At 40.7% G+C, this 14,097-nt stretch overlaps 1 protein-coding gene across 1 annotated transcript; it reads right to left on the reverse strand.

The window, feature by feature from the left end:
- Positions 1–24: 24 nt before the first annotated feature.
- Positions 25–13,146, reverse strand: g2e3 (G2/M-phase specific E3 ubiquitin protein ligase). Its single transcript, XM_076166066.1, has 17 exons — positions 12,985–13,146; positions 12,342–12,419; positions 11,409–11,506; positions 10,840–10,941; positions 9,818–9,942; positions 9,548–9,716; positions 9,144–9,250; positions 8,661–8,777; positions 8,035–8,159; positions 7,825–7,918; positions 6,790–6,954; positions 6,490–6,644; positions 5,954–6,138; positions 5,603–5,775; positions 4,853–4,892; positions 3,987–4,155; positions 25–3,247 (listed from the first exon to the last, which is right to left on the reverse strand). The coding sequence occupies exons 2-17, from the start codon at positions 12,400–12,402 to the stop codon at positions 2,922–2,924; spliced, it is 2,211 nt and encodes a 736-aa protein (XP_076022181.1). The 5' UTR covers positions 12,403–12,419; positions 12,985–13,146; the 3' UTR covers positions 25–2,921.
- Between the last annotated feature and the right edge of the window lie 951 nt (positions 13,147–14,097).

Here is a 14,097-nt window from a genome sequence, read left to right on the forward strand (position 1 = left end):
TTTTATTTGATAAAAAAACCCACAGCACATTACATGTTGAGTATTTCTTTATGAGTGGAAGTTATAAGAAATCAAGTCATGCATCTACATTGATATAAAACATAAACAGCAAGAACGAAATCAACAAGGATAAAAAACATGAAACAAAACAGGAAAGGACGGACTGAATAAAAGTGAACAAGACTGAAAGAGGATGAACTTAAAAAATGACACAAAAAATTTAAAGTGATGATCTAAAAAATTACATTTAGTTTTGTCCTTACAGATCTTGACTGTTTTGCACCTTTTCCTTTCTCACAATGCTTCATAATTTGCCTGCCCTCGCTCTTCAAACAATAGCACCAAAGGCACAGTGGCAAGCTTTGTAAATTATGTCACCATGTCTGCGACAATAGACTGGACTCAAAACATGACGTGCTGAGGATTTTAGAAAAATCTGTGATTTGAGTGTAGGGATCAAAATTATTGTCTTCTTTCTATGTCCCAGTTTTCATTTCTCAATCTCATCGAGATGGCAGAAAGATGAAAACCAATTCAATTCAATCCAATCCAGAGTCAAATATATACTCTTGAACCAACACGATGATAGAGAAATGCACAAAGGCAAAAATAAGTGAGACATACTGTATTTTGAAATTATTTAAAATTTAGATCAGCTGTCTTATGGCTGGGAGCCGAAGGGTCGCTGGTTCGAGTCTCAGAAGGACCAAGGGAAACGGACGACGGGCTGGTGGCTGGAGGGATGCCCGCGAATCTCCTGGGCACTGCCGAGGTGCCCTTGAGCAAGGCACCTAACCCCCAAATTGCTCCCGGGCACAGCCCCCCTCACTCGGCATCGCTCCACCATTGCTGTATACAGACCGTGTTTACATGTGTGTGTTTCTTGTCTGTATACATGATATGTGCATAAAAAACAACTGAGTGAGGAAAAGAATTTCCCCCTGGGATCAATAAAAGTGTTATTTTTTCTTTCTTTCTATATTTTGAAAACTATTTTTTTCACATCGGGTTCAGCTAGGATTTCTCAAATTTTTGGTCTGTACTGTGATCAAGGTAAGAATGTGAAAGTAAACATAATATGATTAATTTGGCTTGGGAAGGTTGGTCAGGTGAGGAAATGCAGAATGCTTGTGTTGATTATAAACTAGCAGATCATTTACATTGTTGGCTACTGTGATTCATATCTGTATACTCTATGTCTATTACGCTTGTTAGTGTCGATTTAGGCCAAAGCTGCTGAATAAAATGTTTCACAACTGCCAGAAATGATCAACAAAACAATGACAACAGCACCAAGTTTAAAAGAACCTTCCTTTCAGATCAACTCCCCAAAAAACACTATGAAAAAAAAAAACTGCTCTTAAAAGGCCTCACAGTCACATGCCTCTTATTCGTATAGAGCAGCAACCATAGAATGTGCAACCATAGCCAGTTGCACATTCTGCTCTTTGTACCCCTTACTGTATTTGCTTTTATGTATTCTTGTACTTTAACACTTGTACTTTTATACTAGAGGTGACGCGTCACCATGCTAACATGTTAATCTCCCCAAGCTGAGTCCCTATGGACTGAGCTACTGCCTCCTACTGAACAATCCTTCTGTACTGCAACTGTTGTACAACAATTTGCCTCGGGATGAATAAAGTTCGATCTAATCTTATCTTCAATGCAAAAGAGTACATTTTGAAAATGTTTTCTTTCTTGACAGCTAGTCACCAACCAGTCTTGTCATGACAGGCGGTCCCAAAAACTTGCTGCTGGCCCCTAAGTACCATTTAAAGGACTTTAATATTGGCTGATTTTTATATTCAAATGTTTGGCAACCAAAACTGTTGGCTTATTGATAACCCATAATAAACAATCCCTGTCATTTTTTTTTTCAATATGGCCATTTCTGTTTCTTTCTACAGGATACAACAAGCTTTCCCAATGCAGAGGGCCAATGGGCTCTGTTTGCGTTTCTTTGTCCTGAGAAAGATGAGCTCTGATATCATAGCAAGCAAAGCAATTGTGTGGGGTTTGTAGCTATGCTCGTGTAGTTTCCAACACGTCACTCGCCTGTCTGTAAAAGCAGACAGGCTGGGAGAAATGTTAGTGGAGGATTTCCCCATTATGTCTGTGTCTGCAGCGTGAAATATTGTGATCTATGATACAAAAGTGCTTCATAATCATAAAAATGTTTCAGTATGGTTCCCATAGTCACTCTCAATGTTAACTGTTATTTTGTCCACATGTGTATCACATTTCCTAGGTGCCAAACAATATTTTTCTTTCCCCCCCCTCTGTATTAAAGAACAATCTCAAAAATGTCCCTGACTGCATGCTCATTGCCATGTCAAATCCTTTCTTCTAAAAACATTCAACAAGAATGTTTACGGGTCTATGTATAAAGTTTAACAACAACAATAGTATCAATAATACAACCTTCCTTCTTTCTCCCTATCTCTCTTTCTGTATAAAAAATGACCTCCATAATATCCTACAATTGTATATGCAATGTCATGTAAAATGTTTGCTTCAAAAAAAACAAATAGTAAAAAAAAAAACCTTTACTGTCTACTACTGGCTTCCACTGGCCTCTGTTCTGTCCACCATGTGCTGTGCAATGATTGGACAATATAAATGTGGAGGGAATGAAGAATACCAGCTTTGGCGTTTTGGAAAGGTTAATTATTATACTCTTAACGGAGCAAGCAGCCTAGATTCCAGTCTGTATGCTAAGCTAAGCTAAGCTAAAAACGCTCTGGACCAGAGATCACAAGAAACCGAAATCCATCTGATCTGACTCTGGAAATTAGACATGTTGCTGACATGTGAATGATTTACCTAAATATTGGACTGTTGCTTTACATTAATCTCTTTCTGAACCCACACCCAAATCTGTCAATCTATCCATCCCCCAAATTCATCATCTTCCTCCTCTACCTCTCTGAGGGGAGGAGGTGCATATGGTGGCTGATGGCCTGCTCCATGGAGCTCTTGAAGGCCTGGTAGGAGGAGGTAACAGGCAGGAAGAGCTGGTTGGAGCTGGGTTGACTCTGAGGAAACAGCTTCTCCTCTCGCCATCTCATACATGGTGCTTGGCCGTTCTCGTCCTCCTCCTCCTCATCCTCGACTCCTTGCTGGGAAGAGTTGAGGGGGTGAAGGAAGGAGAGAGAGGGAGGAGGGAGGAGGCCAGTAGCTGGGAGCTCTTCAGCTCCTGTAGCGAAGTGAAAGAGGTCCTGCAGGGTGACAGAGGTCCTTCCAACTGAGAGGAGAGGAGAGTGAGGAGAGAGAGAATTGACCTTTATCTTGAGGCATTAAATTGAAAAAGTGCCTTCAAGTTTTGTATTTGTAATGAAGCTGCTCGTTGAGAATTGGAAATTTGGGTTTAGCTCACCTGGACAGTTCAGATATATAATCATTTTATGACAGAAATTGAAATTAACAGAGACCCAAAATACACCAAAAATGCAATCACTGGATTAAAAGATTGGATTGAAGATGTTTTGACCTTCATTGGATATGCTTCTGCAGTTCTTACTAATGTAGGGAAATGTATTCCCATAGCTGTTGCAGACACAGAGATGATGGTGGCTGCAACCATCATGGGCTCCAGGGCTGGGTGGCATGACAGCTAGTGTGTCTGGAAAAAGCCTTACTGATGTCAGAGCCACGTGTAAACAGCAGACAGGTGACATGAATATTCTGATCCTCAAAACTGTGTGTCATTATGGCCGTCTGACTGTGACACTTCAAATACTGGAATGATTTTGGAAATTATAGAAATGTGTCCGCTGCTTTTCGTCTGTCTAATTAATGCTGAATTCAATAATGGGAGCCACTCCATTACTGTGATGTATTCTTTGTCTTGACTGATTTTGGAAATTTGTTACGCTACACTGCTTTGCTTATGAGGAATTCTGATAAAGACTATAATATCTTTCGAAGTATGTTTTTGTTTTGAGCAGATAACTCAAAGCAGTTCTCTGGATCCTGTGACTCACCCTCACATTCCATCAGAAAGTGTCTCCAGAAGGGGATGACTGGAATCTCTCTATGCAGTCTGCGTTCCTTTTGGGAGAACTGGACAGTGAAGAGCTGAGTGATGGTCTGAGCTGTGAGCTGAGCCACCTCACAGAAAGTGCTGCAGAACACTGACGGGAAGAGCTGGACCTGGACCACGTCAGAACACAGAAGACCATAGCAGATCACATTAGTCAGAGCCCAGTCAACACCAAAGAATTTCACCTCAGCCATGTTCTGTCTTCTGCTGACATTTTATACATTTAGCAATTGTAACAAAGGGAAAATTTAAGGATACGCTCTTCTTTTCTTTTCTTCTTTTACCTAACACCTATTATAACAATGACTGTACTTCATCTTACAAGCACAACAGTGCAGTTTCATGTATGAAGCTCCCAGTGAAAATGAATAGGGCTTAATAGGGCTAAGTTAGAAGAGCCTATAACTCCTACAAAACTTCTATATAAGAACAAGACCCACATGAGTCAGGAGATGTTTGTGAATGTGTGTAGGCTGTGAAAAAGGAGAAAAATATTTGCATTGTTTTTAAATTTTTCCAATGCATGTATTCTTTTGCCGGCATAAACAGAAAGTATCTCTCTCACTTTCACCGAAAGAGAACACAGGCTGAGGACGGTCGATGGCAACTGGCTCATTGTTTTGACCCTGACCTTTGTTAATGGTAACCGCGTTAGTCAGGCTCTTGCCCAACCTACCCATGCCCTACCCATGACCCCTAACAAAAACGCAACAACCGACACAGTTGTGCTTGGAACGGTAAGTTGAAGTAAAACCAAAGTATTCTTTAATAAGATGAACTGTGTGTTAATGAAGGGAAGGCAGTTACCTGATCAAACACACCCAAAGACTGCAGGCCTTTCCGAAACCTGGAGAGAGAGAGAGAGAGAGAGAGAGAGAGAGAGAGAGAGAGAGAGAGAGAGAGAGAGAGAGAGAGAGAGAGTTTATATAAGCTTTATCAAAAAGGATGTCAATACAGATGTCCATGCGAATATCAAAGTCACCAACTATAATTATTGTATCTGTACCAGGACCAAGTTTGATAAAAACTCTGAGAAGTCTGATAGAAATTCTGTGTACAGGCCAGGAGGACGATACACAACAGCAAATAGGACGTGAAAGAGTAACAACAAGGCTTTCAAATGAGTTATAAATAAGCTTGATCACTAGAATTGAGTTGAAAATGGCTGTGACTCCACCGCCTCGGCAGGTGTCGCAAGGAATGAGAGTATTAACTGACTGAGGGAAGTGGATTAATTTAGGCTGACATACTGCATGGCCCTGTCAGGTTTCTGTAAAACAGAATAAATCAATATGGTATTCTGAAATTAGACAAAATGAAAATTGATTAAAAGAGCATTAGATGACAGAGATCTGATGTTTAAGAGTCTTCATGTAATTATCTTAATTTGTTGTGCTATTGCGGAAATGGGTTAATTTTTATTAGAATTTCACATATTATTCCTGATTTAATTGATTTAAGTTGCTGTGAAGGCACGAGTGCTAACCACTGCACCGTAAATGAGGTAGGGTAAGCATCAATAAGACCACATGAGAGCCTATTTCTTTATCTCTTCACCTTTGCAGTGGTAGCTGCATCCTGGTTATCATGGTGAAACTGATCAGATCCTCAACCAGAGCATCTCTCTCCTCCAGGCTGCTGATTGGTCGATTGCAACCGGCCAGCTCCAGGAATTCCCAATTTAACAGCATGGCTTCTTTCACATCCTCTAATGACTGAGCCCTCGCTATCTGAAAGACAAGAAATTATTATTACTTTTATCATTGTTAATGTTGTGTAACTTGCAGCTGCACTATACTATACTACTACTATACTACTAACTATAGTATATGCATGTGTGTATTGCAGCAGCAGAACACAAATCACAAGTAACAATTCCAAGAAAGCTCCAGCTGCTCCTCTACTCACCTTGATGACTTGGCGAGTAAAGTGTGTGTCAGGGGTCATGTGTGTGATGGTTAGTGGGCTGTTGGACGGATGGTTGAACAAACACTGATAGAGTGCGTGAGAGAAAAAGCCAAGAGGGGGACCACCATGGACCAGAGAGAGTGCCAGCAGGCAGCCCATGTCAAAGTACAGGTCCTCTCGAAGAGCTTGAGGGACGCGCGCGCACACACACACACACACACACACACACACACACGCGAACATTCATTTTGCTGCACTTAAAAAGCTAAAATCCAGTGATTTAGGTGCCCAAAAGGAAATAAATATAAATAAATAATTAAATAATAATAAATAAATAATTCACTTACAAAAACTAAATGTACATTGTTTACAATAAACAATGTGCTCTACAGTAACAGAAATTGAGGAGTAAACACAAACCAAGTGTTTGTGCTGTTTATAAAATAAAAACTTATCTCTGCAAACAATAAAAAAACAATACAATACAATAAACAATCTTAGTAAACTCCCTAACCATGGACGAGGATTCTTCTTACCCTGGGAGTCCAGGACCAGGTTTTTGGACCCTGCTGGACCCTCAAACACCACCGACGCCTGTATCTGCTGTACCAGCAGTTTCAGGAAGTATTGCCTGGCCACATCACTGTCAGTAAGACAGCTGGGAAACATAGCCTGTTGGTCAGCTTTGAACCTGGACAAAGATGGCAGATAGTTGATGTGGAGACACAAATTGAACAGTAGTATCCCATTACAGCAAGAGAACAAGAGTGGCAACCTTTTCATTGAGGGTAGAATTTGTCAGAATGTGTTGGGGGTTATCTGGAGTAGACACTGACCTAATAGAAAGGGAGCTTGTAGGGTCAAAGTCAGTCCTCCTGACCAGGGACAGACCAGCTGACAGAGCCTGGTAACTGCTCACCTCCACCTGGACACTGTTTGGACAGAGCTGTGAGGCCAAAGACTGCAATATTTCTTCCGCTGATCCAACAGGAAACACTGGCCTAAGAGAGGAAGGGGAGAGAGATTTCCATGTTGTCAGGGTCTGTCTCTTGTGCCACTACGTCTTTACTTCCTACCCTCCTGTGCTTCCCCTCAGTGTGATTACCTGTATTCCCTAATGTGATTCACCTGTCTCTTTGTCTCATTACATTACATTACATTACGATCATTTGGCAGACGCTTTTATCCAAAGCGACTTACATTACATTATATTACGGTGCCTTGCTCAGGGGCACCTCGGCAGGGACTCGAACCGGCAACCCTCCGGTTCTTAAGCGGAAGCTCTACCCACTCGACTACTGCCTCCCTCATTCTCCTCCCCTGTCTAGTGTGTTTATCTACCCTGTGTTCCATGTGTTCCTTGTCCGACCGTTACTTATGTTAGCGTTCCTGTACCTGTTCCCGTTTCCGGGCTTCTCGTATGTTCTCGTGTCCTTCTAGGCAGTATCTCCCTCTCGATTCCCAGTTTTTTCCCGTGCTCTAGCCCTCGGACCTACGCCTGAACCCGACCACGTCCCGACCACCTCTGCTCCCCATGTGTACCGACCCACGCCTCTACCTGACCTCGTCTCCCGTCTCCAACCCTCGGACTTACCCCTGCCCTCTACCTCGTCTCTCGCCGCCAGCCCTGGAATATACCCTGCCTGTCCCCGACGCCGCGTCTTGCCCGTTCCTCTGGATACTTCTGCCCCATGTAAATAAATACTTTTGTTTCTGTGAATCTGCACTTGGGTCCTCTGTTCTGTAAACCATGACACATGCTATAAAAAAATGTTTAAAAGACCATTTTGGAAGTTTTAATTCTCTATTCCTACGTCTTCTATTGTATTCTATGATCACTTAATAAATCATTCCAGATTATATTTGTGTACCTTTTACAGCTAATGGAGGTTTGGCTTAAGGTGAGCAGGCGTTTGGACAGCAGACAGTTCCTCTGACCTCCCTGCGGAGATGCAACCAGGGACGCTAAAAGGACAATCAAGAAAGAGATCTATCAGGAAATAAACAAACCCAAAATTTGATAACAGATCACATCATGACAACAATAGTAATCAATCAATCAGTCAGTGAGTGATAAAGACCTTTGCCATCAGTGGACTGGGTGCAGTCGTTGCAGGCCCAGTCTCTGGTGTCCACCTTCAGCCCGGAGCATTTCCTGTGAGTCCCTCTGGACCCACAGAGGCGACAACGGATCACCTCAAACCAGCTGAAACAACAACACGGTTGAAAGCTTCCTGTGATTCACATACCTGCTGCTGGTCTGATGGTGTGGTGTGATACATGGAAAAAAAATCTGTTATTCATTTCCAGATCATTTTTTGTCAAAGCCACAGGGAGCAACCGGAGATGGGCAAAAGAGCCGCAGATTAACGACCCCCGGCCTAGATCAATATTGCCACCGATTTAAAGTGCTCTTCCAGGAAACTTTACAGATTATTGTTATATCTGCCAAAGAGTTTTTTGCCCCAGTTTGTTTTTTTATTTGTAGGCAGAATTATTCGGAAAATCATAAGCAGAGTTTCATGAACTTCATTTTAACTTTTGGAAGTTTTTCTCAAACATTTTCTGCCGTTTTCCAAACCAATGTCAGCTAGTCCTCTATTCATATTATCCTTTAAGCAATTGAACAAAGTCACATTTTATCACATTTCAGCTTCAAAAGTTGAATGCTCACATTTACATAAGAAGGTGAAAACAAAAGTCATACCCGCTCTTGGCAGAGTGAGTGCGCCCACTATCACAGAGGCAGGTGAGCCCATCGCAGCGTGTGTAAACTACCAACAGCTCCGAATATGCATTTGCCTCCAATTCCCATGATGCATCCCTGTAAAAGGCACAGTGCACACAGCATAACTCCAACAAGCACATTAGATCTTTGAAAAATGCAATGCATCACTTTTTTCATGTAACATCATGTAAACTTCATAATTGGATTGAAATCCCCATAAATTGACATAAGCTTACACAGAGTAACAGTCCATGTGTATGTCTTACTAGCGTCTTTGCATTAATTGCAGCACAGTAGGAATGGACGACGTCTGGCTAATCAGGATGTGAAATTATAAATAAATACATTTCTTCTCTAATCCATTTGACTCATCCAGGTTCCCAAAGATGGCAATCAATGGACAGGGCTGTAAAAGACATTATACCAATGTAACCAGACCAAAATGATGTTATGTTATGTTACCTCTCTGGGATGTAAATTCCCATCCTCAGCATCTCCTCCTGGAAACTCTCCTTGTTGTTACACAGAGTACATCTGAAGAAGTACAGACCGGCGCTGTGGGCCTGACGCTGACACACAGAATGACACAGAAAATACAGAAAGAAGTCAAAGAATCAAACTGCTTCTGAATGCAGCACTGAAGAAAACAGTTAACCCTATGCAATACGCACAAATGTGTCAACTGTGCATCACATATATTCTTGGTAGAAAAAACAGAGATCCCTAGTACAGTGTACCTTAAAATACAGCTGTTCACATGCAGCCTTGGCCAACAGCTGCTTAAATAGCCTTTTGACTTTGTCTGTGTTATGTTATAGTCAGATATTGTAATTAAATTAAAAGCGACACACAGAAACACATATTACCTGTACACAGTCCCTGTGGAACCAGCTGGCATGGCAGGCTGGACATTTGAGGACAGAGTAGGACAGGATGGGATCTAAGGAGTCCAAACAGATGGAGCAGGACTGAGGCAGACTGATGTCCAAACCCACACACACTGATTGGGTGGGACCGTGATCAGGACAGTATGAGCTGGACAGACAGATGGGCAGGTAGTCAGATAGGTGGGTAAGAGGTTCTGTGGGTGTGTGTGTGTGCATGTGCATGTGCGCGTGTGTGTGTTCATCACTCACGGAAAAAGGCTGGTAAACTGGGAGATGAACTTCTCTTTCCTGCCGCAGGGAAAATGAACCATCTTCCTGCAGCGTTTGACACAGCAGCCGACACACGCTCCCTTCTTTTTACAGCAGAAACAGGTCTGAAACACAACGATACACACAAAGAGGAACACAGATTGTGAATCTCTTGGATTGGGTTAACTGGGTTGGTATATGTTCCTGGATAAATGCAATAACATAATGACAGACTGACTGACTGACTGACTGACTGACAGACAGACAGACAGACAGACAGACAGACAGACATCAAAATGGCCCGCGATAGGTAAAGGGTCTCCATCCCTGATCTATATCATCATCCTGTCTCTGAGACCCAATTCCAACTAAAATGCTCAAGGAAGTCTGTCCTTCAATTAGCACTTCTTTGCTAAATAGTAAAAATCTATGTCTAGTAGCAGACTATGTACAACAGTGCTTTTAAGTAGCTGTAATTAAACCTCTTCTTAAAAAAACGACTCTTTATCCAGGCATTCAGCCAAAGACAGGCCTATATATATCTAACCTTCCCTCTCTCTCCAAGATCCTTGAGATAGCAGCCGCCAATCAGTTGTGTGACTTTCTACATGACAATAGCCTATTCAAGGTTTTTCAATCTGGATTTAGAGCTCACCATAGCACAGAGACAAAATATTGGTGTTTGTCACCATTGACCACCACATTTTATTACAGAGACTAGAATATCTAATTGGCATTAGAGGAACTCTATTAAACTGGTTCAAATCATATTTGTCAGATCAATTTCAGTTTGTTCATGTTAAGAATGAATGTTCCATCCACACGAAAGTCAGACATGGCGGTTCTGCCTGAGGTGCCTTGAGATAAACTCTGTTGTAATTTGGTGTTGTATAAATAAAGTTGAATTGAACTGAAGTGAAAGTATTTTTACTCAGACAGATAGCAAAGGACAGCTGCAGCTGTAAGTGTTGGACAGAAACCATGGCATTATGGATGGCTGGAGGCATTAAAAAAGGACCTACCAGACGGGCAGATCGGCGGATCTCCTGTTTGATGTCATCTACCAGGAACCCCAAAACGCCCTCATTCTCCTTTCCTCGCTGGTAAACACCACAGGATGTCAACTGAAACGCAAATGGCCAACATAATTATTCATGTGTAGACCTCTGTGTACACTTGCTTAAGTGCCTCAATGCACCAGGCCAATATGTCTGTATGGATTTTAAAATCAAAGACAGAAGTTACTTCTGTCTTAGACAGTTGTAATTGTGTAGATTTATATGTCAGGTTTAATTGCAATCATTTCTACATAGAAATTAAAAACATAAAAGCCAGGAGATAAATGACCTGACTGAAAGTCTGAAAAGGGATACATCATCTGTCCCCCTCATGAATGTAAATAATAGAAACAACCACCAATATAATGCAACTTTATGTTAAAAACAATTACCATGGAGTTGAATCAACGCCACTCTGACACAATTAAACAAAAACTGAACATACCAGCTTTTTAATGGTACATTACATTGTAAACATGAGGGAACACAAACAAAAGTAGAATATGTTTGCATTAAAATGCTCAAAAACATACCAGGCAGAAATAGTGGACAGACAGTCTGTGCTCTTTGACTGTGACCTTTTCTCCAAACAGTGCTGGGTCATTATCACTGAGCCTGCACAGCACACAACCTATGCACACACACAGACACATGCATGCGTGCACAAACACACACGTGCACAAATGTACACACGCATTATCACTTTTATTTTACTGATGGCAACAAGACATTTCTTTGACATCTTACTTAAAACAGGATTATTTTAAGGCAGTGGTTCCCAAAGTGGGGGGGATCGGAAGAGGAGCGAAAGGAATAAGTACCGCCTCAGGTAAATGAATGAGGATACTTCTTCGTCTCACTGCAGAACAATGAGCGTCCAGAGAACCCCCCCCCCCCGCCCCCCTCCTCAGACTGATCAGCCATCCCGTATTGTTTTATATCGTCGTCGCCATCCCCGACACGACACACTTCTGATATAGGGGGGGGCGCGAAAGAAAAAGTTTGGGAACCACTGTTTTAAGGGATTAGCTTTTCAATAATTCATATCCTACATGTTTACAATTTTGTGAGTCGAAGTAACAGATTTGGATACCATTTCAAACCAAACAAAATAATACAATACAATAAATTATTACAAAGGACCAAAAATGTCATGAAATTTGAGAAAGAGTTGTAATGATTTAATGAAATTATCAATGTGTCAATGAATAAGAGTATTTCTAAGGTGAATCAAAAGCTGGACTAGACAGAGCTTTTTTTTAATGAACTTATTCTGGTATCGCCTCATTCATTTACCTGAGGTGCTCCTCTTTCGGTCCTCAAAATTGTATAACTACATTGCTGAAATCTCTTTCAGGAATTGACATAATAAGGATTTCATTACTAGACCATGACAAAAGTCAAAAAGTAAAAGTAAACCTGGTGTTGTCATGAATGTAGTTACAACATGTCTGTGTATCACTCACAGTCCTCTGGGATGATACTGACACTTCCTTCTTCCCGAGACCTCCTCGATGTCTTTCTCATGTTGGTGTGAAATTACCCTGCAGGAGCATAGAGTTCAGAGGTCACACCAGTTGATATGTCAATATCTTCCACCTTTCATAACCATAGATTTTCACCCGATACCCAGGCACTAAATAAAATATAATCTAAGCTTCTTCCTAACTATTTTATTAAAAGTATATCATATCAAACAAAAATGTCTATAGCTTTTCATTTTAGTGAAAGTTATTAGTTGTTAGCTTGTACTTGGTATTCAAGACAGAGCCGACACAGGGAGGGATTTTAGAGGAATTCATTGATAAAAGACAGGCAGACAGGGGATTAAAGAGAAATGCATTGATAAAATTAGTAAAAGTAGGAAAAACAAGGGAAATGTTAGCAATACAGCTGGGACAAAAAAGATGAATGAAAACGTAACGTGAAACTACTGCAAATAAAATAAAACAAACAGCTACCAGATGAAGTCTAATCCAACCTGTAATAAGCGATATATCAATATTGTACATATTTATAAATTAAATCTGACGTTTATCCACGTACAATCATAGGAGCTAAGCGTAACTACTCTATGAAGGCGCAACGTTACGAATAAAGCGTACTTACATTAAACAGAGGTAAAACACGACACACGTTTACATGTGATGACGTCAAATAACTGTACATTACATTCAGATGAGAAATGTTTCACTTTACGCTCATTTTCGTTGCCATTTGAGGTTTTTTTTTATCGCTGCTGTTTGTATTTACTTGCGAGCTAACGCTGACACTTTTTGAAATTTCCCTCTTTCAAAACAAAATGAACCATTTCCGTTTCCGGTGAAAACTGCGTTTCAATCTAAAGTGGGAAGTCAACATTTTTTCCGTTTAAAATTATGATTTATTTATTTATCTTGATTAAAAAATAGTTATTGTTGTGTCACATGAAACTGTCTTCAATGAAAAATATTTTGATGATACTCGAGTAATTGAGTTGTAAATGAATAGCATTTCTGAGAACTTTGTTGAAAATCTTTGTAAGTTAGAAGAACATTTTCCCATACATTGCTATGTGTAATGTAAATCTCAATAGGCTGTGTAAAAATCCAAACAAAAAAAATGTAAACAAACTTAAAACCAAGGTTTATAGTGACAATGGAGGAAATATGCAATTTGAAACCATTCTTGAGCTTAAAACTGATTTGCAACGAGTTCCAGTCTGAAGAGGCTCTGTGGAATACTGTGGTGGTGTAAGGGTTTGTGTTTGGGAACTTAAAATTGATCCTTCTTATATTTGGTAAGTAACTTGCATCCAAGTGTGTGTGCTGTTCATACTGGTATCTGGCTTTAAGTAGTAGTAGTAGTAGTAGCAGTAGTAGTAGTATAGCATGTTGAAGTTGCATGATTCCTCTTGCGAGTCTCTGAAGTCCTCCGTCCACTCAGAGCACACACTTACAGCGTTGAGTTCGCATTTTAACATTGTAGCGAGCCGAAGAGCTCAGACCAGTTTATATTTTGATTACTTATGAATAATCGAGAAACTGCAAGGTTCTCATTCAGAGTGTTAAAAATGTAGCGTTAGGAAGGATTTGGTTGCCGTCTATGTATGTCTATATACAATCAAAAAAACACCCCTCCCAGAGCACACGTACTATTCATTTCGGTCTGGATTTGTCATTTTCCTACACTTACACTTTCACTCACACTTAAAGCAGTATTTGTTGATTCCTTCATAATAGA

This window comes from Genypterus blacodes, unplaced genomic scaffold, assembly GCF_046128005.1.
Source record: "Genypterus blacodes isolate CSIRO-AG114 ecotype Tasmania unplaced genomic scaffold, CSIRO-AGI_Gbla_v1 ptg000154l_1, whole genome shotgun sequence".
Lineage (NCBI taxonomy): Eukaryota > Metazoa > Chordata > Actinopteri > Ophidiiformes > Ophidiidae > Genypterus > Genypterus blacodes.

Excerpts from the sequence above, each read along its gene's own strand:
- g2e3 (XM_076166066.1), bottom strand. The coding sequence starts at position 12,402 with ATGAGAAAGACATCGAGGAGGTCTCGGGAAGAAGGAAGTGTCAGTATC. Across the intron at positions 8,778-9,143 it reads GGAATTTACATCCCAGAGAG|GGATGCATCATGGGAATTGG; the intron begins GTAACATAACAT and ends TGCCTTTTACAG. Across the intron at positions 3,248-3,986 it reads CTTTCTGATGGAATGTGAGG|TTGGAAGGACCTCTGTCACC; the intron begins GTGAGTCACAGG and ends CTCTCCTCTCAG.